The 26,698-nt window shown below is 44.3% G+C and overlaps 1 protein-coding gene across 4 annotated transcripts in view; it reads right to left on the minus strand.

Annotated features, from left to right (window-relative positions):
- The window catches only part of STX8 (syntaxin 8), a 200,609-nt gene that overhangs the window by 132,850 nt on the left and 41,061 nt on the right, over nt 1-26,698 (minus strand). For all 4 annotated transcript variants that reach the window (XM_069603553.1, XM_069603551.1, XM_069603554.1 and 1 more), the window contains 2 exons: nt 23,456-23,580; nt 12,024-12,116 (listed from right to left, as the gene is read on the minus strand). In XM_069603553.1, the coding sequence (XP_069459654.1) occupies nt 12,024-12,116; nt 23,456-23,580 (218 nt within the window). The remainder of the gene's footprint in view (nt 1-12,023; nt 12,117-23,455; nt 23,581-26,698) is intronic.

A 26,698-nucleotide genomic window follows, 5' to 3' on the forward strand; every position in this document is an offset into this window, starting at 1 on the left:
ACAGTGAACATGCCAGGCCTGACTGCTTCTCTTAGGAAGGTCTGCTCACAAAACTGCCTGGTGTTTGGGAACCTGGATTTGGGGAGGGTTCCCACCGATGACTGGTAAACGTGGTCACTAGTTCAAAACCATATAAATAGTCTGGTTTATGCTTAATGCCAGCTTTCCTTCTGGAATCTGGGAACATAGCAATTCTCTAAAAGAAAAAAAAAAAAACAACACAATAATCATCCCTGGGCCCTAAGTCTCTCATGAGCTTCCCTGGTTGGCAACACTTTACAGGTGTTGTTATAACTCAGCTGCTGTGGGGTGAGGGCCCATCCCCTGTGACTCCACCTGTTGGAAGAGGGCGTGGGAAGCCTGTGTCTGGGTTCCCCTCTTGCCTTTTCTTGTTCTGACTTCCCTTTGTGCTCTTTCACTGTAATTGATCATGATGACCATGAGTACAACTAGAATCGATTCTTGTTATTCATGGTAGTTCTGTTCTACACAGTCCCCATGAAGATGGAATTCTCAAATATGGAACCCCTGTATGTCTACATTGTATGGAGATATAGATTGTATCTTCAAACCTAACAACAAACAGTAGAATCCTGGTGAATTTTATTTTATTCTTCAGTAAAGCAAATGAAATAGATAACTAACAAGGACCTACTGTATAGCACTAAGAACTAAACTCGCTACTTTGTAACAATCTATAAGGGAAAAGAATCTGAAAAAGAGTATATGTGTTTATGTTTGTATACGTACACACATACATATATCTGAATCATTTTGCTGTACACCTGAAACTAACACCATATTGTCAATCAATTATACTTCACTAAAAAAGAGAAAAAGGTTCAAAACTGTGAAGTGACTTGCCTGAGGCTGCCCCCCACCAATCAGGAGCCAGAGTTGGGACGCAAACCCCATCCAACTGGCCCCACAGCCAGAGTCTCCTCCTTTGGCCTCCTCTGTATGCAAGAGGAAATAAAAAGGCAGACCATCACCTGATTTGACCTTGGCTGGGAATGCGCTCATCAGATAACCCAGAATTATCCCCTTTACACATGTCCGTGAATAATTGCAAAAGCACTATAAGTACTGATTTGAGGGTAGACACAGATTTTTAGAAGGCAAGTATCTGCTGAGTCCTTTCAACAAAGCACCAAACCTGGAGGGGGGCCTTGGAGACCCCCAACATGACCTCCAAGGGGAGCTCTGGTGCCTGCAAAGGCACCAAGGACGAGGAAGAGCACCATCGCTGGGTCAAGGTGGCAGAAGGCAGCGGCCCCCAGCTTGACCTGCTCCTGTGACTGTGACTGCTCTGGCCCTCCCCTTGACAGCCTCTACAGTCTCTAGTTTTGGCTGGCTCCTCTGTTCTTCACTCTCTACGCCAGCTGCTGGTGCTGGCCTGACCGCCTCCCTCCTGGAAGTCAACTAGGGACTTCGGTGCAGCCCAGGGGGAGGGAAGCCCAACAAATCGGCTGGGCCAGCTGTCCCAGGGCCTGAAGATAAATGGCCTTTCCCCCTGACAACTGTTTCCACAGCTTTTCCTTTGGAAAATCCTTGCCTCTCTCATCAGATGATCTCTCAGCCGGCTACATGGGCCAGGGTAAAGACCAAGACGTTGGCCTAGAAAAAAAGGATAAAGAAAGCACTAGGCTAGAGGACAAAATAAGTCTTGGGACCCAAAGTAGGTCCAGCCCAGGTCACCAGAGTTGAGATCCCCAGTGACAAACATCAGGCATGGGTCTGAGAATCTTTTCAGCAGAGCCAGCAAATTCCAAGAATCTGGGTTCCTCATGTGGCCAAAGGTTTGATCAATCACACCTATATAACAAAGACTCTGCCTATATAATGAAGCCATGATTTAAAAAAAAAACAATAACAACCCTTGAACAACGAGGCTTGGGGAGCTCTCTCTCTCTCCCCTCACCCCCACTAGCCCCATTATTATAAACTAGCCCCTTCTTAGGACTTCCCTTGTGGCTCAGTGGTAAAGAATCCGCCTTGCAATGCAGGAGATGAGGAGTTGATCCCTGGGGTGGTAAGATCCTCTGGAGAAGGAAATAACAACCCACTCCAGTATTCTTGCCTGGGAAATCCCTCGGACAGAGGAGCCTAGTGGGCTATAGTCCATAGGGTCACAAAAGAGTTAGACACGACATAGCAACTATACAATAATAATGAAACCCCTTCTGAGAGATTAATAATGAATGTTTTGATAAAGAACTACTTTTATATTCACCAAGTACTTAATACTGTAAGTCAGTGTGTTAGTCGCTCAGTTGTGTCCGACTCTTTGTGACCCCACTGAGTGGAGCCCGCCAGGCTCCTCTGTCTATGGGATTCTCCAGGCAAGAATACTGGAGTGGGCTGCCATTCCCTTCTGCAGGAGATCTTTCTGACCCAGGGATTGAACCAACCTGGGTCTCCTGTATTGTGGGCAGATTTTTTTTATCATGTGAGCCACCAGGGAAGCCCTAAGTACGTGGAAAATAATCACCTTCCATCCATATCTCTAAGTGTCTTATCTCTGAGCAAATCCATCTATAAATAGACTGACAGAACTTGGAAGTATCACTCCTATCACAGAAGCCCCAGAAAACAACTTTCACAGACTGTATTTGAAAACTTGTTTAACCAGAGCTTCCACAACACTAGCTGTTTCAGGAAAATGATTTCTATAGATACTGAGACTTTGTCCAAAATATAAGAGCGAGACTCTGAGCTCAGGACAGAAGAGCCAGTGCACATGGCTGTCCCCTTCCTTCCCAAGGGCACAATGAAATGCCAGTAAAAATATTTTTTGGGAGAATCAATCCATGGTGGCCCTGAAAACATGAAGAAATGCTGTCAGTGAATAAGTCATTTGAAAGGCTTTCTTTAAAAAAAAAAGAAGAAGAAGAAGAAGATAGTTGGGACTGTACTGACAAATAAACCAAAACCGGGGGGCCAGGGGGGTGGGTAGGGTGGGGGTCGGTGAGGGTGGGTGGGCAACAGCTTGAAATACATGATCAGAGCTACAGATAGGAGCTCTTTCTTCCTGATAGAACCCTGGAGAAGCTCCAAGCTTGCCATCAATAGCTATTGGGAGCTGAAGAAAGGCCTACAGAGAGGAGGCCAGGAGGCAGGGACAGGGCATCTGAGGGCAGGGCTGTCTAGAGAACAGCTGAGCTGGGCAGGCCTCCACCCTGTTCAGCGGAGCCTGGAGTCTGCAGCACTGGCTCCCAGCTGGAGCGCCTGGACCACTCTCTCTGGAGAGAAGGGTTTGCCTGGGGAGCCCACACTGTTGGGGTTCAGGCTCGGAATGAGTTGAACAGGAGCCTCTAGGATAGACAGAAGTGAAAAGAAATAAACACGTACAAGAACGTCACCCTGAGGTTAACGTTTTCCTTCCCTTAGTGATGTGGGGGTAGGGTTGCAGCCAAGGGTCCTGAATCTGCTGTGTCCACGTCTACACACTCTGCGGGGAAGGTGCCTGCTGGTGCACCTGCCTGCCCACAGAGAGCACACTCAAGAAAGAAGGTCTGGGGGTAAACAAACCTACCAAAACTAAGATCATGGCATCTGGTCCCATCGCTTCATGGCAAATAGAAGGGGGAAAAGCAGTGACAGATTTTACCTTCCTAGGGTCCAAAATCACTGAGGACAGTGACTGCAGCCACAAAATTAAAAGACATATGCCCTTGGAAGGGAAGCTATGATAAACCTCGACATTGTATTAAAAAGCAGAGACATCACTTTGCTTATGCAAGGTTCGCATAATCAAAGCTATGGTCTTTCCAGTAGTCATGTATGGATGCGAGCGCTGGACCATAAAGAAGGCTGAGCACAGAAGAAATGATGCTTTTGAACTGTGGTGTTGGAGAAGACTCTTGAGAGTCCCTTGGACTGCAAGGAGATCCAACCAGTCAATCCTAAAGGAAAGCAACCCTGAATATGCGTTGGAAGGACTGATGCTGAAACTGAAGCTCCAATACTTTGGCCACCTGATGTGAAGAGCTGACTCACTGGAAAAGATCCTGATGCTTGGAAAGACTGAAGGCAAAAGAAGGGGGCAGTAGGGGATGAGATGGTTAGAGAGCATCACTGACTTACAGGAAATGAATCTGAGCAAACTCAGGGAGACAGTGAAGGACAGAGGAGCCTGGTGTGCTGCAGCCCACAGGGTCATAACGAGTCACACCCAACTTAGCAACTGAACAACAATAGCAAAATGTACCAAAATACCAACAAAGCCTATGTCAGCTTCCTATACTCATCAACATGGTCCTTGACTCATGGACCTGCCTTAACAAAGTCCAAGCCTGAGGGCTTCAACAACAGGCGTTTAGTTTCTCACAATCCTAGAGGCTAGAAGTCAAGGTGCCAGCAAGAATCGGCTTCTGATGAGGCCTCTCTCTTCGACCTGCAGACAGCCATCTTCCCCGTGTCCTCTCATGGTCTTCCATCTGTGCCCTAATTTCCTCTACTTATAAGGACACCAATTATATAGGATTAGGGCCCAACCCAATGACCTTATTTTAACTCAATCACCTCTTTAAACACCCTATTTCCATGATACAAATGAACTTATTTACAAAACAGAGGCAGACTCACAGACTTAGAGGACAAACTTATGGTTGTGGTGGGGGGAGGATGGGATGAAGGGATAGTTACGGAGTTTGGGATGGTCATGTACACACAGCTGTATTTAAAATGGATAACCAACATGGACCTACTGTATGGCACAGGGAACTCTGATCAATGTTATGTGGCAGCCTGGACGGGAGGGGAGCTTGGGGGAGAATGGATACATGTATATGCACGGCTGAATCTCATTGCTGTCCACCTGAAACTATCACAACGATGTTAACCAGCTATACTCCAATATTAAATAAAAAGTTAAAAAAAGAATGAAAGCAAGACCCTAATTCCAAATACAATCAGATTCTAAGGTCCTTGGAGTTAGGACTTTCAATCTGTAAATGTTGAGAAGATATAATTCAGCCTGTAACAGCATTAAGACGGAGATGAACAAACCAAAACGTGCCTGGAGGACTCAGAAACACTGCAAAAAGCAGAAGGAAGATGCAAAGTTCTGACGGGTATCATTCAAAGGTACCATTTTAAAGGACTTTACCATCTTAAAAACATACAATCGTGAGTATTAAAACTTACAGCTGAGTAACAGAAAAGAGAGTAGAAATAGAAATCAGTAAAAACATGTTGGTTAATCTAAATAAAGTACAGTAGAAAATAAAAGAGGACTTCAGTTTGAAACATGAAAGAGGAGGTGTCTGAAGGAAAGTTTAATAATTCTAATCTGGATTTATTCAGAGACGTATATTCGCTTTAGACTTTGTTAGAAAAACATAAACTGAAGCCTACATGTTAAAAATGTAAGACAGGCTGTAGTCCAAGGTGGGTGGCCTCACTGAGTATCTCATTCTTGGGTGGGGGTAGGGGAGATTCGTTTTTCCCATAAAATGGTCATTTCTCAGCTCCTGGCTTTGCATGCAGAGCCTGCTTTCAGCCCCTCACCGTGCCAGGGACTGCAGCCCAGCTTTCATCTAGGCGTGGATACTCAAACACTAGTCCCAAGAGTGTACATCCACTCAGTTATCTCTGAGGACCACGGGGCTTCCACTGCGCTCACCGCTGCGGGGCAGCGCTTTCCCTTCTGACACCTGGAGAAACTCTCGCGTTCAAGCTCAGTTAAGAAGTATAAATCAGATTTTTTAAATGTCTTATCTAATATTTCCATGTGTTTCAGGAAGGGAGTGAGGGGCTTCCCGTCAGCTCAGTCTGCCATTTTTGACAACCTGTACCGTTCCACGTGGCTCATCAGTAAAGAATCTGCCTGACAGTGCAGGAGACGCGGATTCGACCCCTGGGTTGGGAAGATTCCCTGGAGAAGGAAACGGCAACCCACTCCAGTAATCTTGCCTGGGGAAATCCTATGGACAGAGCAGCCTAGCAGGCTACAGTCCATGGGGCTGCAAAACAGTCGCACACGCCTAGCAACTAAACAACAGCAACTGTGAATAAAACGTTGATCACAGAAATACTACTCTGATTTCCGCCTACCCCTGCTCACTGTTCTAGCATTTCCCTGGGCTCCCTGGACTCTGGGATCAGCAGGCTTTGCCCTCGTTTCTCACCCACGTTACCCTCCTTTCCATGAAAGGGCTTTTTGCATATGCTGTTCCTGCTATTGGAAATGGTCTTCCCTTTATTTTTTATTATTGCTTTTTTTAAATGATAGAAAGTACAATTCACAAAAGAGACAGACATCATAAACCATTAGACACCTTAACAACAAAGACACAAAGATACATAAAGCAAAAATCGTAAGAAATCTAAGGGAAAAGGAAAAAATATATAGTCACAGTGAGACAGAAGTGGTCTTCCCTGTAAATCTCAGCACAGGTATCCTTTCCTCGGGGGCAGGCTTTCTCAGTGTTAAACCGTGTCAGTCTCCTCTGCTCTGTGTTCTCGTGGTGCCTGGGGGCGTCACTACCACCGTCTACAGCTGGACGTCTGTGCAGTCGTCTGTCTAACCTCTGCCTCCCTGTCCAGAGCATAAGCTCCCTGAGGGCAGAAGCCAAGTCTCCCCACACCTGATGGACGTGGCGGGTTCTAGCACAGAGCTGAGCACACACAGTCGGCCCTCAGTGCTTGCTGAATGGATGGAGGATGTACTACGGAAGGAAAAGTATCACTCTGCACTTCTGGAAAGACCTTACCAGGTTTAATGAGGCCTTTTCTTGTTAGGTTAATAAAAAGTTTACTTGATAAACTTTTATGAAATAGAAAATAAATGCTTTCATAGATACAGGCAGATTATGGAGCCAGTCAGTAGAACAAGCACACGCCACGTATGAATGTGCTGCTTCTGCACAGCCAGAGAGCTTATGACGCCTCCAGGGGGCGCCAAAGGGAAGCACCGATGACCGGAGGCAAGAGTGACCCAGTGGGATTCTGCCAGAAGATGAAAAGATGCCAGGGGATGGGGGGAAGGGAGTGACCTCTGAAATGCCTCTCCATCCTGTGAGTTTCTGAGCCTGAGGAACTCACAAATCTCTTTATGAATGAGATGCCAACTCATTGATATGTACATGAAATCTTTTATCATTTTGTCTAGGTTTTCTTCCAAAGCACACCCTGGTCTCCTCAACCCCAGTACTGAGGCAGCCATCAGAGACAAGTCACCGTCCTTGTCGCCGTGGTTTCTTCCAGAAGGCAAGGAAGTGCTCAAAGGTTGACAGAGAAACATTGAAAGGGCTGGCTGAAGTTGGCATATTTGAACATCAAAATGAATCTGCTGGCAGAGGTTGGTGATACAGCCTGTTCTTGGTGCTGTTCCCTCTCTTGGAACTGGGTTTCTGGGGTACTGGGAGCTGGCTTCAAAGCTTGGCCAACAGCCAAAACGGGTATCGGAAATACCCGCTTTCGTCAAGTCAGTCCCGTTCATTTTCCTGTTTTAGTGTTCCTTTCAGAAGGCCCTGTGCTCTTGAACACGAACTTTAATTTGAACATGAACTTTAAAGGATTTTTCTGTAAGACTTTTTCGCAGCTTCAGCTTGGAACAGCATCTGGGGAGTCAGCCCAACATGAGCCCTCTTCCCCCGGGGCGCCCAAGCGGTTCATTGTGACCTGGTCCCTCGTGGGGGTCTCCCTGGTGACCTCAGGCCTCCGCCCCTCTCTCTCCTGCATCCCCTCACCTTCGCCAGCTGCCAGTGCCCACGCTCACCAGACACCCAGGTCTCCCACCCCCGCCTTGCCACTGAACTGCCAGTCCACTTCCTCATTAGGCTGGGTCCCTGGCATGTGAACAGGGTATAATTACTGGTGTGGGTCAGGCCCTTTTGAACTCTGTGAGGAGACTGGAATCTTAATTCCTGCAGTGATGACGATCCAGCCCTTCAGCTTTGTGGTTATGTTCTCAGTACCGTGTATTTTCTTAGTTAAGGGTCGGATACCCGACTCCAGCCTGGCCTGGCTGGCCATGATCTTAGCCTATTATTTCACTCATTCAGTGAAAACCAAAAGAACAATTCAGTAGGCCCATAAACCACGGAGAGATATTTACAACCAAAAGTGGTAACCTTCCCCAGGGTCCCAGATGCCTCGTGACACACGCGGGTCACAGTAAAACCCCAGATGGGGCAGCACCCCTGTGCTCAACACCTCGACTGCACAGTGGCCTTGACTGTGGCGAAAGGAACAAAGGCTGACCATGGTCCTAGCAGGGGTATCACCTTTTACCCTCAGGGAGCCTCTCCATTCCTCTGAAAGAGAATGGCTGACTCTGCCCTATTTCTGAGCAGCGAGCGTGCACGTCGGAAAACCACCAGCATAGCTGCAGGCTCAGTGGGAGGCCACCGCAGAGAAAAAGCCAGCTTGTTTTGGCAACTCGTGGGAAAATACCTCATGTTTGTCCATGTACACATGTATGTATCTGGGCCTGGGACAGAGATGAGGACTGTGGAGGTGCGGAGGAAGATGAGAGGGATGCAGGCAAAGCACTGCGATGGGAAGACAGTCTGTGCAACCAGGACAGCAGACGTGCCGCTTGTAACCACGTGAACGGCCTGTGCACATGTGGGCTTTACATCTGCCATGTGAGCATACAGGGAGAAAAGTACAGTACGAGACACGCTCTTTCAGCATTTTCAGCAAAGGCTTGTGCTCAGCTGCGTCTCACTTTGTGACCCCATGGACTGTAACCCGCCAGGCTCCTCTGTCCATGGGATTCTCCAGGCAAGAGTACTGGAGTGGGTTGCCATTTTCTTCTCCAGGAGATCTTCCCGACCCAGGGATTGAACCTGCATCTCCTGCATTAGTAGGCGGATTCTACCACTGAGCCACCTGGGAAACCCCATTTAACAAGAGCACTGGTTCCCAAACCTGGCAGCCCACTGAAACCATCTGTGGAGCTTTACAAAGTACTCCTGCTTAGGCCTCGCCCTAGAGATTCTGCTTTAACTGGCATCAGGTATTGTGTTGGGCAGACAGTGGCCCCCTAAAGACATCTAGGTCCCCAAATCTGAGAATGTTAGGTTACATGGCCAACGGGCATCAAGGTTGCAGATGGATTAAGGTTGGCTTTAACTAGGAAACCCTTCTGGATTATCTGGATGGGCCCAGTGTCCTCACAAAGGCCCTTAGAAGAGGAAGAGAGGGGCAGCAGTTAGAGGTCAGAGTGATGCAATGTGAGAAGAACTCAGTCCACATTGCTGGCATTGAAGACGGAGAAGGGGGCCACAAGCCAAGGAATGCGGACACCCTCCAGACACTGGAAAAGGCAAGGAAACGAATTCTTCCCTAGAAGCCTCCAGGAAGGAGTACAGCCCCGCCAACGCCATGGCAGACTCACGATCTCCAGAACCATAAATAAGGAGTTTGCATTGCTTAAAGCCATGGAGTCTATAGTGATGTGTTATAGCAACAACAGAAAACTAATTTGGGTATGGCCTGGGCTTTGAAGGTTTAGAAGGTTCTCAGATGATTCTCAGAGAAGGCAATGGCAACCCACTCCAGTACTCTTGCCTGGAAAATCCCATGGACAGAGGAACTTGGTGGGCTGCAATCTATGGGGTCACTAAGAGTCGGGCACGACTGAGCGACTTCACTTTCACTTTTCACTTTCATGCATTGGAGAAGGAAACGGCAACCTACTCTAGTGTTCTTGCCTGGAGAATCCCAGGGACGGGGGAGCCTGGTGAGCTGCCATCTATGGAGTCGCACAGAGTCAGACACGGCTGAAGCGACTTAGCAGCAACAGCAGCAGATGATTCTAATATGCAGCAAGGCATGACAACTACCGAACAGAAGGAGAGATAAGATACGGTGGGCTTCCCTGACGGCTCCGTGGTTAAGACTCTGCTTGCCAGTTCAGGAAGCCGCGACAATGAGAAGCCCATGCACTGCAACCACAGAGGAGCCCCGGCTGTCACAATTAGAGAAAAAGCCCACATGGCAACAAAGGCCCAGGACAGCCAAAAATAAATAAGTAAAAATTTAAAAAAGAAAATACATGGCATTTCATCTAGTCAATAAGTCGACCTCACTAAGGTAGGTACCTCCCAGCTTGACCACGGACCATGGTTATTGGACATGACTTATCCAAGCACATCACAGGAGGGACACGCTTTATCAGCACATGGCCAGTGTCCTTTCTGACCCAGTGAACAAGCTAAACTTCCTTGGGATAAAGAAACATTATACCTATGATAAGCAGACTTTCTATAGAACCAATTTTCTTACAAATATACTATCTTTCAAGGAAGGAACTGGCTGGTAATTGAGTTAAATGCAAATACATGAATTAGTACGTTCATGTCAGCACCATTAGCAAAGGACTGAATTGTCCTCCCCTCTGTGCTTAAACCATTAAGAACCTCTATTAGTATAACAGAATGAGGGCTTTCCTGGTGGCTCAGACAGTAAATAATCTGCCTGTAGTACAGGAGACCCAGGTTCCATCCCTGGGGAATATCCCCTGAAGAAGGGAATGGCTACCCACTCCAGTATGCTTGCCTGGAGAATTCCATGAACAGAGGAGTCTGGCAGGCTACAGTCCATGGCATTGCAAAGAGCTGGACATGACTGAGTGACTGACACTAGGGTGGTAATGCTAGAGGACTTCTCCATGCTTTGCTGATCTATTTATGACAGATGGCAGACAGATGGAAGTAACTTATTTGTTCATTTATGATAGATAAATGGAATAGTACTATAGCAACAAATGAACTCACTGCTTAGAGAGATGAAGAAAAGTGGAGCTTATACAATCTGACAGGTGCAGCCCCCATTTGGAGTGAGCAACCACCGACTCCCAGGGCTCCATACGGGGTAACCTTTCTTGAAAGCTATTCCACCATGAGCCTCCATGACACTATGACCACAAGCTAGCACCTTAGAACCTTTTGCTTTTCTCTCCTTACTTTGTCTTCCTTAGAGAGGAAGCTGGAGTGAAATTTCATTTCTGTTCCCGACAAGTGAGGTGACATAATGGGGCACCTCGGCCACTCTGGGCTTCGTCTCTGACAAACAGTGATAATGTCGCCTTCACGATGCTGTGTGCTGATTAAATGAAATGACGCAGATTAAAGGGCTTAGCACCAAGCAGAGGCCTTTGATCAACACCAGCCTCACTGAAACTCAACTATTCTTATGCTTCTATCCATTGCCTCTACACTGAAGCTTCTCACTTCTCTTCTCTGTGGTCCTGTCCTCTTGCTGAGCTCTGGTACCTTAATTGCCACTGTCCACTAGATGCTGTGACTCAGATTTCTCACTGGCATCTCTCACTGAATGTGTCCACACTGGACTTAGGACCTCCGCTCCAAACCAGTGACTCCCCCCTCCCCCATTCCCCTGACCAAGACCACTCAGTAAAAGTGCCATCAGTCTCCTGCCTCCGTTCCCTTTTCCTCACATAATCCTACCGCTGCATCTTCCATTCCAGCCCCTGTACCCTCAGCCACACACTTTAAGCACCAGAGCCTGCTGGGTAGGCTCCTAACTTAATGCTCCATCTCTCCCAAGCCATCTTTCTTGTGGGTTTGAAAACTGATCTTTCTCTAGCCAGGTTCATCACATCAAGCCCTGAAATTAAAAGGCTTCACATATGGCTTTTTTGTCCCCCAGCCTGATATTTATGATGGAAGAGGAGCCAGCTCTCTGGGTGTGCAGAGGACATGTCCCTGTAGGCTCCATAGGCCCTGTCCCTGCGTCCTCAAAAAGCACTGAGCCACCTCACCCCGTGACCACATAAGGAGGGCCCAGGGGATAACTCGATAACAGAACACAGCACTTTTCAAAGCAGCTTCAAAAACTGGACATTTTTTATTAAGTTTCTTAACCTAGTGTTTAGTAACTACAATCTAAATCAGCCGCAGACCACCCTCAACTGCATTAAACTATAATAATCCATAGACATTAAGCTACTTTAGGTGCTCTGCGATATTAGAGTCATTTAACAAACAGTCAAGCCTTCAGCACTAGTACTCAGTGGCAAATCTGATCAACGTCAGAAACGTTCTTACCATTTTGCTCATCCAGTTCATTCCCAATTTCCTGCCCCATTTGTTTCTGGCGACTTATGATCGAGGAAAGGGCATCGAGGCCTGCATCCTGTTCTGAAAGAAAAAGTAAGGCAGTTAACTCACTAAAAACCTAAGGAAAACAATTTAGGTCCAGAAACAGACCCAGGCATGGAACACAGTTCAATACATGATCAAAGTAACATTTGAAATCAGTCAGAAAAAGAGAAAATAGTTAACAGTATTGGAACAAAATAAAAAAGTTAAATACCTACACTTCAGACCTTAAACGAAAATAATTTCCAGATGAATTAAATTTTAAATATTATAAATGAGTAAGACTTGGCTACATAAATGTTTACACTTTCTGATAATAAAGAGCATATAGAAATCAATAAGACAATCTTCCTTTTTTTTTTAAATGGGCAAAGGATATAGACAGGGAATGCACAGAAGAATAAAAAAGAAAAAGACATAAAAGTTCCAACATCACTACTAATTTTTTAAAGATATCAAAGAATAATGAAGCTTTTTTCTGACTTATCAGATTTGTAAGCATTAAAAAGATTGCTAACACCCTGGGCTAAGTAAAGTACAAAGAAGCTCCTAAGTACTAAGTCATGGGGGGATAGTTAATGTATCTTTCTATAGAGTGAACTGTGCTAACTTCTATATCTACCAATTCTGTGTCTAGGAATATATGCAAGAAAACATTTGGATGGTATGCAATGATGTACTGGATTGGCTAAAAAGTTAATTCTGGTTTTTCTACAAGGTGGCACAGAAAAACCCAAGTGAACTTTTTTGCCAACCCAATCGATACAAGGCTATTCCTTAAAATACTGCTTCCTCTGTGGCTTTTCAACTTAATGCTTCTTAGCTCCAAGTTCTCCCTTATTTTGATTGCTCTGAGAAAATGGATCTGGGTCCTTTAAATAATTTTTCCTTCACCAGCTTTGTCAGTGGAGGAAACTGCAGAGACACTGCAGGAGGGAACGAATTTTCCTTCCTGGCCCCAGCCTGCCCTCCGGACAGGCTTCTGGGTGCTGACAGTTCCTTCCGTGTGCAGTAACCAGTGGCACCCCAAGGCAAGCAACTTCTCCCAACACACCCCCTCCAGGGGCAGGTTTAGATCAGAGGGCCACCAGTTAGATGCCTCCCTGGGCACGTTATTTCCTGGTCCCCTGCTTGGCACCAAAGCAAGCAACTTCTCTGCAACCCAGTGAACCTCAGCTGCACCCCCTTAAACCTGATCTGCACCTCAGCCCTGGGGTGGCGGGGGTGCCCTGTCCCTGCACAGGAGTGACTACACCTTCTACCTGCTAGTTCTCTCTCTTCACTTCTTGCTAGCTAATCCCTCTTTACTCTAGCCCCCTGTGATAGTTAATAATTCTGTACACTAAATTTTCCTTATTCAAACTGTTTTCTCCTGACTGGGCCCAGATGGATGCATCTGGAATAGTGAAAAATTAGAGACTACCTCATGCCCGAACACAGAGACTTAGCACATAGAGTAAAACACTAATTGGCCATGAAAAGTGATACTTTACAAATATATTTTGATTTCAAAAGAAGTTCATGATAACATTATTAAGTAAAAAAAAAAAAGTAGAATACAAAACAATATATACAATAGTAAAAAAGTATTTTTGCTTTTAAAACACGTGTTACTTTTTGGGATCTCCCTGGCAGTTCAGTGGTTAAGACTCTGTGCTTCCACTTCAAGGGCCGTGGGTTTGATCCCTGCTTGGAGAACTAAGATCCTGCATGCCACATCGTGTGGCCAAAAAATCTTGTTTAAATGTGTTATTTTTCTAGATTTTAAGATTTTCAAAGAGGAAAGCACTCAAGGTACTCAAGATCTTTTCTTTAAAACAGTTTGTTTTTAACTCTAGGCAATCTCCGTCTCTTTGTACTTTTTTCCTTTGCTTGCAGGTGCACTGGAAACAACACTCCAAGGCTGAGTCAAACGACTCTTTCCACCAAGCACTCTGCCATTCGCGGCTTCACTTGTTGGGGTTTTCAAAATGTCTGTTTCACATGATGGCTCATCTATAGAAGCGGAAATCACAAAGGTCTTTCTGCCCAAGATCACATTAACATTTCCTTGCATAGTTTTTCCTAGGTTTTTTTTTTTTTTTAATGGAATTAAGCCATTACATTTAACTTGTTAATTCATCTGGAATTTATTTAAACTAATGGTGTGTGGTAAGGACCCTTTAGTAACATTTTTTGACACGATGCGCTTTTTTTTAACCATACAAATGACCTGCTGTCTCTAGGGATCATTCCATGGGACCATTTTATAGCAAAATCACTTTATAATGAGGTCCTTTTGGTCTTCAGTAACAACCTCTTGGATGGACTCCAAGAAAAATCTATCATCAACCTAGTGCTGCTATAGGATGACCGATGTTACTGGAAAACTCCAAACACATCTCCCAAATAATCTATATATACAACTGGGGTCAAGTGTCAGTATGAATTAAAAGGTAAAACAATATATAAGAAGAAAAAAGGAGATTCCTCTATGATCTTCAATTAGGGAAAAAAAAAAATCATCAAAGCCCTGGAGCTGCTTTACCTATCACAGACACAGATTATAAATGAAAAATACCTATATTACACTCTTTTCACTTAACCTCGACTCATTACCTGCCTCAACCACCTAAAGGTTATCTTGCTAATGAGAAACAGAAAGAGGGCTAAAAATTCTGCTCCACTCAAATCATTTCTATAAGAACTTAGTACTTCCTCTCGATGTTTAAGTGCTACAGTACAGTTTCATCCCATAATTCAGAAACACAGATGGCCCAGATAACAGAGATGCTGTGCATGTAATAATAATGACTGTGATGACCTGAGCTCCTGCAAGTCTTAAAGCAGCATTTCTTAAATGGAGGTGGTACAGTCATCTTAGAGAGAAGGAAAATAAATGCTGCTATTTGCAAAAATATCAACAATTATCAAGACCCATGCAGAGAGTTAGTCTGGAACCCTGTAAACTATTATGATATCATAATGACAGTTCATTACTATATCCTGTCCTACCCAATGTACAGCCCAAGGCTTTACATCACAACAGATCATCTGTAACACACCATACTCTATTAATCATAATTCAATGTTACTATGGTATTAACTTTAAAAAATTGAACAACCGTTGCGCTACAAAGAATAATTACCCCCTGAAGATGTCCACCTCCTAATTCCAGGAACCTCTGAATATATGACCTTACAGGGCAAAAGAAACTTTGCAGGTGTGATTGAAGTTAAGGGATTTGAGCTGGGAGATTATTCTGGATTATCCAAGGGGACCCAATGTAATCACATGAGTCCTTAAAAACAGAATCCTTTCCCAGCTGTGGACAGAGAGAGTTATGAGGAAGGGCCAGAGAGATGCAACGTGCTGGCACTGAAGACAAAGAAGGGGTCCTTGAGCCAAGGGATGTGGGTAGCGTCAGGAAGCTAGAAAAGGCAAGGGAATGAATTCTTCCCTGGAGCCTCCAGAAGAGAACCCAGCCCTGCCAGCACCTTGATCTGTATTGCACTTCTGAGCTGCAGAACTGTAAGATGATAAATCTGTATTTTAAGTCATCAGTTCAGTTTAGTCACTCAGTCGTGCCCAACTCTTTGCGACCTCATGGACTGCAGCATGCCAGGCTTCCCTGTCCATCACCAACTCCCGGAGCTTGCTCAAACTCCTGTCCATTGAGTTGGTGATACCATCCAACCATCTCATCTTCTGTCATCCCCTTCTCCTCCCACCTTCAATCTTTCCCAACATCAGGGTCTTTTCCAATGAGTCAGTTCTTCACATCATGGGGCCAAAGTATTGGAGTTTAAGCTTCAGCATCAGTTCTTCCAATGAATATTCAGGACTGATTTCTTTTAGGATTGACTGGTTGGATCTCCTTGCAGCCAAAGGGACTCTCAAGAGTCTTCTCAAACACCACAGTTTAAAAGCATCAATTCTTTGGTGCTCAGCTTTCTTTACTCTTACATCCATACATGACTATTGAAAAAACCATAGCTTTGACTAGACAGATCTTTGTTGGCAAAGTAATGTCTCTGCTTTTTAGCATGCTGTCTAGGTTGGTTAAGTCATCATGAAAAAAAAAAAAAAAAAAGTCATCATGTTTGTGGCAAAGTAATGTCTCTGCTTTTTAGCATGCTGTCTAGGTTGGTTAAGTCATCAAGTTTGTGCTAGTTTATTATAGCAGCAACAGAAAATTAATACAATCATTTTTTGAAAAATCTCTTCAGAATGGTTAGGTGTTTGAACACTTCCTGTCTTAAGACACGCAGAAAACCCATCTTCTAACTAAATGTCATATAATTGTGGGAGGATGATCTGGTGGCTACAGATTAAAAATAAAGGGAAGGTCATCATAATGTACCACTGCCAAAAATGACAGACATGACTCTGATCAAGCCACTAAATCTAACTACCAATTTACAGAAAATATGCAGGACAGAGGAATACATTAAATAGTAGATGGGGAAACAAATAGCAAGCCTAGATGGTGGGAAACTACAGGGCAAAAGCCCTTGTTTTGTCAACAAACTGTGAAGAAAAAGAGAGTTGGCAAACGCATATATTGATTAAAGAAACTTAGGGGACATATCAATTAGTTGCAATGTACAGACTATATTCAGATCTTGAACTGAACAACCTAAAAAGAAAAAAAATCATTGGACAATCAGAGAAATCTGAACATCAAACAATCTGGCTGGATTATTTGGTTATATAAAAGAATAAAGCTATGACAAACCTAGACAGTGTATTAAAAAGGAGAGACATCACTTTGCTGCTAAAGATCCGTCTAGTCAAAGCTATGGTTTTTCCAGTAGTTATGTACAGGTGTGAGAGTTGGACCATAAAGAAGGCTGCATGCCAAAGAATTGATGCTTTCAAATTGTGATGCTGAAGAAGACTCCCAAGAGTCCCCTGGACAGCAAGGAGATCACACTAGTCAATTTTAAAGGAAATCAACCCAGAATGTTCACTGGAAGAACTGATGCTGAAGCTGAAGATACAATACATGGGCCACCTGATGTGAACAGCTGACTCATTGGAAAAGACCCTGATGCTGGGAAAGATTGAGGGCAGGAGGAGACAGGGCAACAGAGGATGAGATGGTTGGATAGCATCACCAATTCAATGCATATGAACTTGGGCAAACTCCAGGAGATAGTGAGGGACAGGGAAGCCAGGCATGCTGCAGTCTATGGGGTTGCAAAGAGTCCAACACGATTTAGTGACTGGACAACAAGAATCTTTTACAAACATGCTTAAGAGATCTATTCTGGAATATTCACCAGTGAAATGGTATAATGTCTAGGAATTGCTTAAGAAATAATCCCGGGGATGGGAAGGTGGGTAGACATATAGATGAAACAAGACGGGCTATGAGTTGATAACTGCTGAAACAACTGATGGGTCAGATGGAATCATTAGCCTACTCTCTCATATGTTTGAAACTGTCAACAGCAAAAAGTTACCAACATTTTAGTGAGCAAATAAAACCAAGGAACATTCTTAAGAATGGCAATCTTGGGCCCCTTGACTGAGCACATGGCAAGAGCCCCAAGGGCTGAGGCTGTGTCTTCTTTTCCTATGGTTTTGCCCCACTTCTGAGCCCAACTGGTGGAACAGATCAAGTATTTGATCAATGTCTTTAAACCAAGGAATGACCACAGAGGGCCCTCTAGGTCTATAGAAGAAATAAAGACAGTCTCTGCTATATATGTATGGAGCAACTTCTGGTCAACACTAGCCAGCCCTCTGAGTTTAGGTAGCAGAAAAAGTAGCTGAGGCTGTGTTGTCCAGTGCCCAGAGAGGAGCGATGGAAATTCCCACATCTGACATACAGGAACTTTCCCTGGAGAAGGGGAAGTAAGAAACGAATGAGGAGAAGATGAGGTCAAGCTGGGTAAAGTTAATCACTACATTGGAAAGACTCTTAGAGCAAGTTCTAAGAACAGATGTTTTTGTTTAAAGATTTTGGGGGAAGGAATCTTGGTCTAGGTGGCAGCTGCAAGAAAGGGTATCTTGAAAGAGAGCTGTCTGTGATGTTATGAATCCAGGGGTTCAAAGATGAGCCACTTGGATGATGCCAAGGTACACCACAGCCCTGCCAGTCACTTTCCCCACCACTATTTCAACGGAAATACTTACAAGACCTAAAAACACAGAAACCCATAACTCATCCACAGTCTTCTGCTAGAATCAAGAAACAACATCTGTAGACTATGGTAAGAAGAGTTGGAGCTAATTAAAAGCCCCAGCAACAGAGACCTCCTGGGGAAAGGCTAAGTGATACACCTTCTTCCAGGTCCGCCATCCACCACCTGACTCAGAGACAAAGGTCTTTACCGACCAAAAAGGCAGTTTCCCTTGTTTTATTTCAGGGATTTGGGGGCGATGGGCATGGGATAGGGGTGCTGTGCCACATAGCTTGTGGGGTCTTAGTTCCCCAACCAGGGATGGAACTTGGATCCAGGCAGTGAAAGCACCGAGTCCTAACCTCTGGACCACCAGGAATGATCCAGTTACCGTCATCACCTCACCCATCTTCTGCCAAATGCCCATTTGTGCTTCAAATTATAGCCAGGAAGCATAGAAACTGAGGCCGTCTAACTGGCAGTAAGGAGGCTTAGCCTCCAGATCAGGAAAGGAAGGCATTCATTGCCTTGAGTCTAAGCTCCACCAGAAACCTGTTATTTTAGGATGATTTTCCAAGTGTTTTCTAAAGGTCAACGCAAGTACAGAAAGGCTAACAGATGCCACAGGCAAAGTTAGAAATGACCCTTCGTGGTTCTGTAGTGCAGGCCTGGCCAGGAAGCACGGCCATGGCAATCTCAGCACGCATATCCCCAAGGTTCTTGAGGCAGAGAAAAGAGTAATGAGGGTTTCATGTAAAGAGAACTTCTGTTTTTGTGCTCATCCTTGAAAAGACAGCTTGCTCGGAAAGCAAGGAAGGATAGAGCATTTCAAAACACAAAGGGAAGAGCAGAAAAACATTCTGACCTGTAGTAAGTGCTCCTCTCCTCCATTCCTTCACTCCCCAACCCCACCCCATGAACCCCAAAGGCCAGCCGGCTTCCAAAGGGTGGGCATCTTAGCGAGGATGCTCTCACTGTGGGAGACTCAACACACTTACATGCAGCATCCTCTCACACCCAGCCCACAGCGATTTCTGAATGAGGCACCTTGGCAGTGGCAGAGATAACTCCTCTTGACTGAAAACAGCTTTTCTTGGCAAAAAAAAAAAAAACCAAAAAACAAAAACAATGCCCAGAAACTTCATGAGTATTAGCTATCAAGACATTCCTTTCAGGAACCATGAATCCCGAAAAGTAAATCACTGCAAATGAACAGCTGGGCTACGTGCAAGGCTGCACTGTTCTCAGCTTCTTCACTTTGCTTCAGACATGATAACAGGTGAAATACCATGGAAATAAAGTGATTCAGGAGGACCAGGACTTCATGTGCTAGATAATTTCACTGTGAAAACGGAGTTCAAAATAGACTTCTGCTTCTGGACAAGAGGGGCTAACAGGGAGCAGATTTACTTCTGGCCCCAAACAAAGAGAAAACAAAACAATACACAAAACCACAGGCAAAATATACAAAACAACAGTTTCAAGATGCAGATGTCAGGAAAGGAAGGGCGGTGATCCCTGAGATCTGGGAGACAAATGAGAGGAGCTCAGTTCCAGATCACTGGCTTGAGAGTCCCAGGCCATGGCGTGGGGAAGGTGGATCTCAGGTGGCGCCCAGCAGTCTTCCCAGACTGAGGAGAATCCAAAAAAGGAAAAACAGGTCAAGGTGGCTCAAGTATACAGGGCACAGTACCAGAAAGCAGAGGGTTGTGCAGGGAGAAAATGGGAGATTTGCATGGGATCCACCCTGAGACTTCAGGCAAGTGATGATCAGGACACATGTGTGAGGAAATTGACTGAGGCCAGGGAAAGAACCACCTGAAAACCTTAGAGGGAATAACCCTCTGAGTTCACAGGAACTGGACATAAGACATAACCAATCAAAAGACGTAACTCCTAATCCCCACTCAACAGGTCATCGCATATCACAGAGAGTACACAAAACCGTTCTGGCACAGAAGTGAGAGAGATAACCTCTGGCCTGGAGTCTGCAAACGTTTTCTACAAAGGGCCAGACGGCAAACATTTTGGGCTTTGTGGTTCGTCTGATCGCTGCTGCAGCTGCCCCAACCCTATTTTCATCATAGGAAAGCATCGGTCAGTAATACATAAATGAATGAGTATGGCTGTGCTCTCATAAAACTTTATTTATGAACACTACACTTTTGAGTATTACACAGTCTTTTTTCTTTTTTAACAAGTCATGAAATACTCTTTTTGGGGCTCCTTTCAATCGTTTAAAAATGGAAAAACCATTTTTAGCTTGCAGACCATAAAAAACCAGGTGGTGGGCCAGATGTGGTCCTCAGGCCATGGTTTGCTGACCCATGCTCTAGAATAAACACTGCTCTGGTCCACCTGGCAAAGCAAGACCCAAATAACTGCATCCCAGGAGAGGGAAAAAAGAAAATCTCAAGAATATTTTTAGAAAGAAATATCTAGTAACCAAACCAAGAAAAACTCACATCTGGCTTTCAAACGAATTATTCCCTCCATAAGATTAGAAACAAGGCAAGAATGTCTGCTTTCATCATTCCAACACTGTACTGGAGGTTGTAGCAAGCGTAATAAGGCAAGAAAGAAAAATAAAAGGCATGCAGATTGAAATAAAGACACAAAGCTACACCAATTAAAAGACAAAGACAGGGTAGATCAAAAATTCCACTACATGCGGCCTCAAAGAACCTCACTTTGAATATAAAGAAACCTCACTTTAAATATGGATTAAAAGCAAATGAATGGAGAAAGATAAACCACAGTAATAGTCATCAAAAGAAAGCAAGAGTTGCTACATTAATTTCAGACAGAGCAGACTTCAAAGCAAGTAAAGTTATCAAGGGTAAAAAAGGGTATTATATAATAAGGGGGTCAATTCTCCAAGACAACATAGTAATCCTTAATGTGTACGTACCTAACAACTGAGCATCACACTATATGAAGCAAAAAAAAAAAAAAAAAAAACGATAAAAATGCAAGGAGAAACAGATAAAGCCAGTGAAAAAGCTGGCTGAAAACTCAACATTCAAAAAACTAAGATCATGGCATCTGGTCCCATCGCTTCATGACAAATAGATGGGGAAACAATGGAAACAGCGAGACTTTGTTTTCTTGGGCTCCAAAATCACTGCTGATGGTGACTGCAGCCATGAAATTAAAAGATGCTCGCTCCTTGGAAGAAAAGCTACGACTAACCTAGACAGCATATTAAAAAGCAAAGACATCACTTTGCCAACAAAGGTCCATCTAGTCAAAGCTATGGTTTTTCCAGTAGTCATGTATGGATGTGAGAGTTGGGCCATAAAGAAAGCTGAGTGCTGAAGAACTGATGCTTTCGAACTGTGGTGTTGGAGAAGACTCTTGAGAGACCCGTGGACAGCAAGGAAATCAAACCAGTCAATCCTAAAGGAAATCAGTTCTGAATAGTCACTGGAAGGACTGATGCTGAAACTCCAATACTTTGGCCACCTGATGCAAAGAGCTGACTCATTGGAAAAGACCCTGATGCTGGGAAAGACTGAGGGCAGGAGGAGAGGTGGGTGACAGGATGAGATGGCTGGACGGAATCACCGACTCAATGGACATGAGTCTGAGCAAGCTCCGGGAGTTGGTGATAGACAGGGAGGCCTGGCATGCTGCAGTCCATGGGGTCGCAAAGAGCTGGACACAACTGAGTGACTGAAACTACTATCATAGTTGGAGACTTCTACACTCCTCTCAGAAATGGACAGATCTGGCAGAGAGTTAAATTCAATACCAGATTTATCCCTAAGTAGTTCATGTTTTTTTGGTCTCTTATTAATGACATTTATACCTTCCTACTCCTGGCTGTGGCTAGTATATAAAAATACAAATGATTTTTGTATACTGATCTTGGATCACGCAACCTTGCTAAACTCACTAATTAATAGTTTTGCGGTAGGATTTTCTATACTTGGGTAGACTCTGTAGGATTTTCTATACAAATGGTCAATGCCATCTGTGGATAAAAAAGGTTTTACTTTTTTTTTAAAGAGACTTTTGTTTTTTACAGCAGTTTTAAGTACACTGCAAAATTGAGAGGAGGGTACAAAGAGTTTCCATATAGCTCTTTCCCCACACATGCAGAGCAAAACATACGTCAACATGTAAATGTATATGCAGACTGTTGTCAATTTATACAAGGGATTACTACTCTGTGATGTTAGAGAACAAAATACTGACCCATGGAACAATGTGGATGAATCTTAAGATAATTACCCTGAGATAAAGAAGCCAGACCACGCCACCCCTGAACTCACAAAGAGCCCATATTGTATGAGTCCATTTATACAGAATTAGAGAAAACAGAAACGATTTTATAGCAACACAAAGCTATCTGGGTATGTGGGGAGGACAACAGTAAGAATTACCAACAGAAATGAAGAAAACTATCAGGAGTAATGATTATGCTTATTATCTGGATTATAGAGATGGTTTCAAAGGTGTATGTATACGTCAAAGCTTAATGAATCATACACTTCATATATGTGCTATTTATGATGTCAGCTAGACCTACATAAAGCTGTGTTTCAAACAGAATTAGCAGGAGTAACATCTGCAACACTGACATCAAAAAATGTCTATCATACATATTAAGTAAAAAAAAGCTGTAGAAATATCTATATTATGATCTCACTTATGCAAAACATACATGTGCTTATACTGAATATATAGTATGCATGCATGTACATACAGAAAAAAGCCTGAGGAAATATATATTGTTAATCTGTTTACAGTTTGAGATCGGAAGAACGATACAGAAAAAGCTTTTCATTTTATATATCCCTATATTGTTTGAATGTTGTATAACAATCATGCATTACTTCTGAAATTAACAGAAGAAATTAGCAGGTTTTTAAAAGCCAGCTGGGTAAGATGAACTTGAAAGTAAAAACCAAACTAACTTATATACAAAAAAAAAAAAAAAATATGGAGCCTTTTCTTTGGAGAATGAGCCCTAATCACGGAGAGGAGGAAGAGGCCCATGCCTTGAGTCACTTGGGATGACCAGACTCCGAGCTGCACTCTGTCCCTCTCCCAGGAGAGAATCCCTACTTCCACCAGCTACCTGGATGGATGACAGCATCTGTCTAATCCCCAGGCACCCTGAGGCACAGAAGCGCCAAGAGCTCTCTGAGACCAACCGTTTTCCCTCCGATTTTCAATGGGTATTGGGAACATCCGAGGCTATGGTAAAAAAAAAAAACCCAACCGGATTTCTGAGCCCACGCCCTTGGGGTATTTGGTACCTTGGATAATTTTCTGCTGCTGTTGCCGGATTTCATCAAAACCCAAGCCTCTGGTCTCCTCCGGCTCCTCCAAGAGCCAAGGGTTGGGTGCTCCTCGCTTGGCCCCTCCAGTCATCAGGCTGGACCTAAGAAGAAGATTGAATGCGTTACATAGCTCAAAAAATCCAGCTCGGCCGCAAATCGCTCCCACGGGGGCAGAGGGGGCCAGCCTCGCATGCTTTGAAAATTCATTTCGACCGCAATTTATTGCATCCTTGGTTTATGCCAGCAACTGTGTTCAGGGCTGGAAGAGATACGAGGATGAATAAGGCCCGAGCCTGGTCCCCAGGAGAATTACAGCTTGTGAAGGAGACTGTGGCGACACTTAATACTCTTACTAATCCTCCATGATATATTTGAGTCAATAATCATAAGTGAGGGTCTTAAATTTCAGAAAATCAAGGCCAAATGGAAGTGGCCTTTCTATTGAGACAAAGTTTGTCTCACGGGCTAGGTGGCACCAAAGGCACAAATATTATTTCTCAAGAAGATATAATGTTGCCGTGACAGCTTATAGCATAAAAAATGACCACTGAATTCCATATTAGAGGGAATCTGGCTACTCACAGAGAGAAACACATGTAGGTTTCAAAACCAATTCAATGAATACAACCGAGCATTTATAACACAAATTCTGAATTATCCGTCTTAATCTTGACTCCCTCTCGTAACCCACACGGCTCCTGGGATATTATGTATGAACCGTTGCAAACACGAGTGCCAAAAACCAGGACGGTGGGTCAGAGGTGAATAAAGCAAACTTGAAGTGCATTTATCACCATGCTCTTCCTTTCAAATTAGCATGCTGCACCCGAGTGGCCAGCAGACTCCTCGAAAGTTAATGCTGGAATGTCCCACTTGCAGCCCTTGCCACACATAGAGCATAATTTTAAAAATTCTTAGGGGGGAAAAATATAAGAAAATTGTCTTAGTATTCTCAAAATCAGACAATTTGAATCAGAGCCTTCAGTAGTTAAAATCTAGTTTTAAAATACCTATCAGAGGGGCTTCCTTGGTGGCTCAGTGATCAAGAATCTGCCTGCTAAAGCAGGTTTGATTCCTGATCCAGGAAGATCCCACAGACTTGCGGGGGCAACTAAGCCCAGGCACTACAACCACTGAGCCTGTGCTCTAAGAGAGCCTAGAGCTGCGACTACAGAAGCCCGAGCACCCTGGAGCCGGTGCTCCACAAGAGAAGCCAGTGCAGCTGAGAAGCTCACACACTGGAATGAGAGCGTAGTCCCCACTCTCTGCAACTCGAGAAAGCTCTTGATGCAACGATGACCCAGCACGGCAAAACACAAATAAATAAAATTAGGTACTAGAAAAAAATTTTTCAAACCTATTGGAGAATAAAAGTACAACACAGGCACAATTTAATATTAATATCAGACACACATCAACCACCAGACATACAGCAAAGACTTCCCAGGGCTAAATTCAGTCCTGCAGAAGTCCTAAACGCTGGAAGAACTGTTTGATCTCACTTTCACACAGTTCAGTAAAAAAGCAATAGTAAACTACAATGCAGTTTCCCAAAGTGGTAATTGGTCCCTAATGCCTTCTTTCTAAGCTGACTCCAAATTTTTGGTTCAGTTTTTCGAGGCTGAACTATCACTTTCTCCCTCTTCCCCTCCCTTTTGCCCTCCCCCTTGTGTGTCTGTACTTTGCTGATGCCTTAAATCTGTTGGGAAGTTCAACGAATGATGGATATGACTTTACTAACAAGAGTAGGTAAAATCGCAAGTGCCGCTGTGGGCGGGAGACTTGATTTTCTTTTCATTATCAGGTGCTAAAACCTAACATTTAGGATAGATGCCTATTAGTACTATTCTGGGTAAGAAAGTAAGTCTATGAAAAATCTTAAATCTTAGAGTTTAAGGAGTTTACAATCAAATGGAAAAGAGAAACTAACCACACGTGAAGGAACTCTTAAATGAAGTAAGAGAACAGCCAGCCCTGCATCCCTGGGCAATTCCAATAACCTCTTCAGCCTGGTTTTCTCAGCCACAAGACAAGCAAATCAAGTGGGTCAGTGGTTTTCAGCCTCCACTCCAGCCCCACTCTGGAGAAGCACGCCACCCTCATTGGCAGTGGGGTTGGCAGGTGAGCGGGAAAGACTCATGTTGGAGGTGGAGGCAGGTATTCTTCATAATCCTGCAGAAGACGTCTTTATATCTTTGGAAATCACTGAATTCGAAGACCTTTAAGATCTTTTAAGATTTAAGACCTTTAAGATTCTTTAAGATCCTTTCAGTTTTAATGGAAGTTTTTCTCATTATAGCTAAATTCCACAAAGAACAGAGGAAAAAAAGACAACTTCTCCACAAAGCCCATTCTCCTCTGCACCATTCTTCCCAATTTCAGTTCAAGACGACCACAGAATCACCATCAGCTCAGGCCCAAACGCTTGAATCAACTTTGACTCTCTGGTGCCTCACAGCATTGAGTCCACTAGCAAATCCTTCGAAACATACCTAAAATCCTGCTTCTCCTCTGCTCCTGCCCCTGGCACTCCCGCCTCCTGCTTCTGCTCCCACCCTCCACAATCTACTCCCCACCAGCTGCCAGAGCCACCACCGTAGATCATGTTTCTTCTGCCGCAGCCTCTCGGTGTCTTCCCATCACCCTTCACATAAAATGCAACATCTTTAACCCATGACATTAGCTCCTTTGTCGTTTCTAGGACACACTGAGCTCACTCCTACCTCAGGGCCTTTGCATCTGCTACCTCCCCCGCCCCCCGCCCCAGCTAAGGCTCTCGTCACCCTCAGGCTCATTCTACTCTGCTCGAATGTCGTGTCCTCAGAGAAGCTGCCCCGACGGCTCCCTCTAAGACAGTACCCTTCCCTGTAACTTCTGGGCTCTCCTCCTCCTCGGCCTGCCTTGTTTTTCTTTACAGCACTGAAACAGCCAGCAATTGTATGCTACACATTTATTTTCCTGTCTCCCACTCTGCACGGTAAGCTCCAAAGAGTAGAGACTGTCTTATTCATCACTATATCCTCAGTGCCCGGCAGAATAGGCACTGGAGAAAAACAAACAAACAAAAAAAGTTGAATGAGTTAATTTATTCAGCAAAACCCACAACTGAATGAATGAAATCAGTAAGATGAGAAGCTAGGCAAATGTAACCTAACACAGTGGCCCTGTGTGCTGCCATTTCAGTGGCATTTCACAAACATGATCTCATCCGAATCATTG

This window comes from Ovis canadensis, chromosome 11, assembly GCF_042477335.2.
Source record: "Ovis canadensis isolate MfBH-ARS-UI-01 breed Bighorn chromosome 11, ARS-UI_OviCan_v2, whole genome shotgun sequence".
Taxonomy (NCBI): domain Eukaryota; kingdom Metazoa; phylum Chordata; class Mammalia; order Artiodactyla; family Bovidae; genus Ovis; species Ovis canadensis.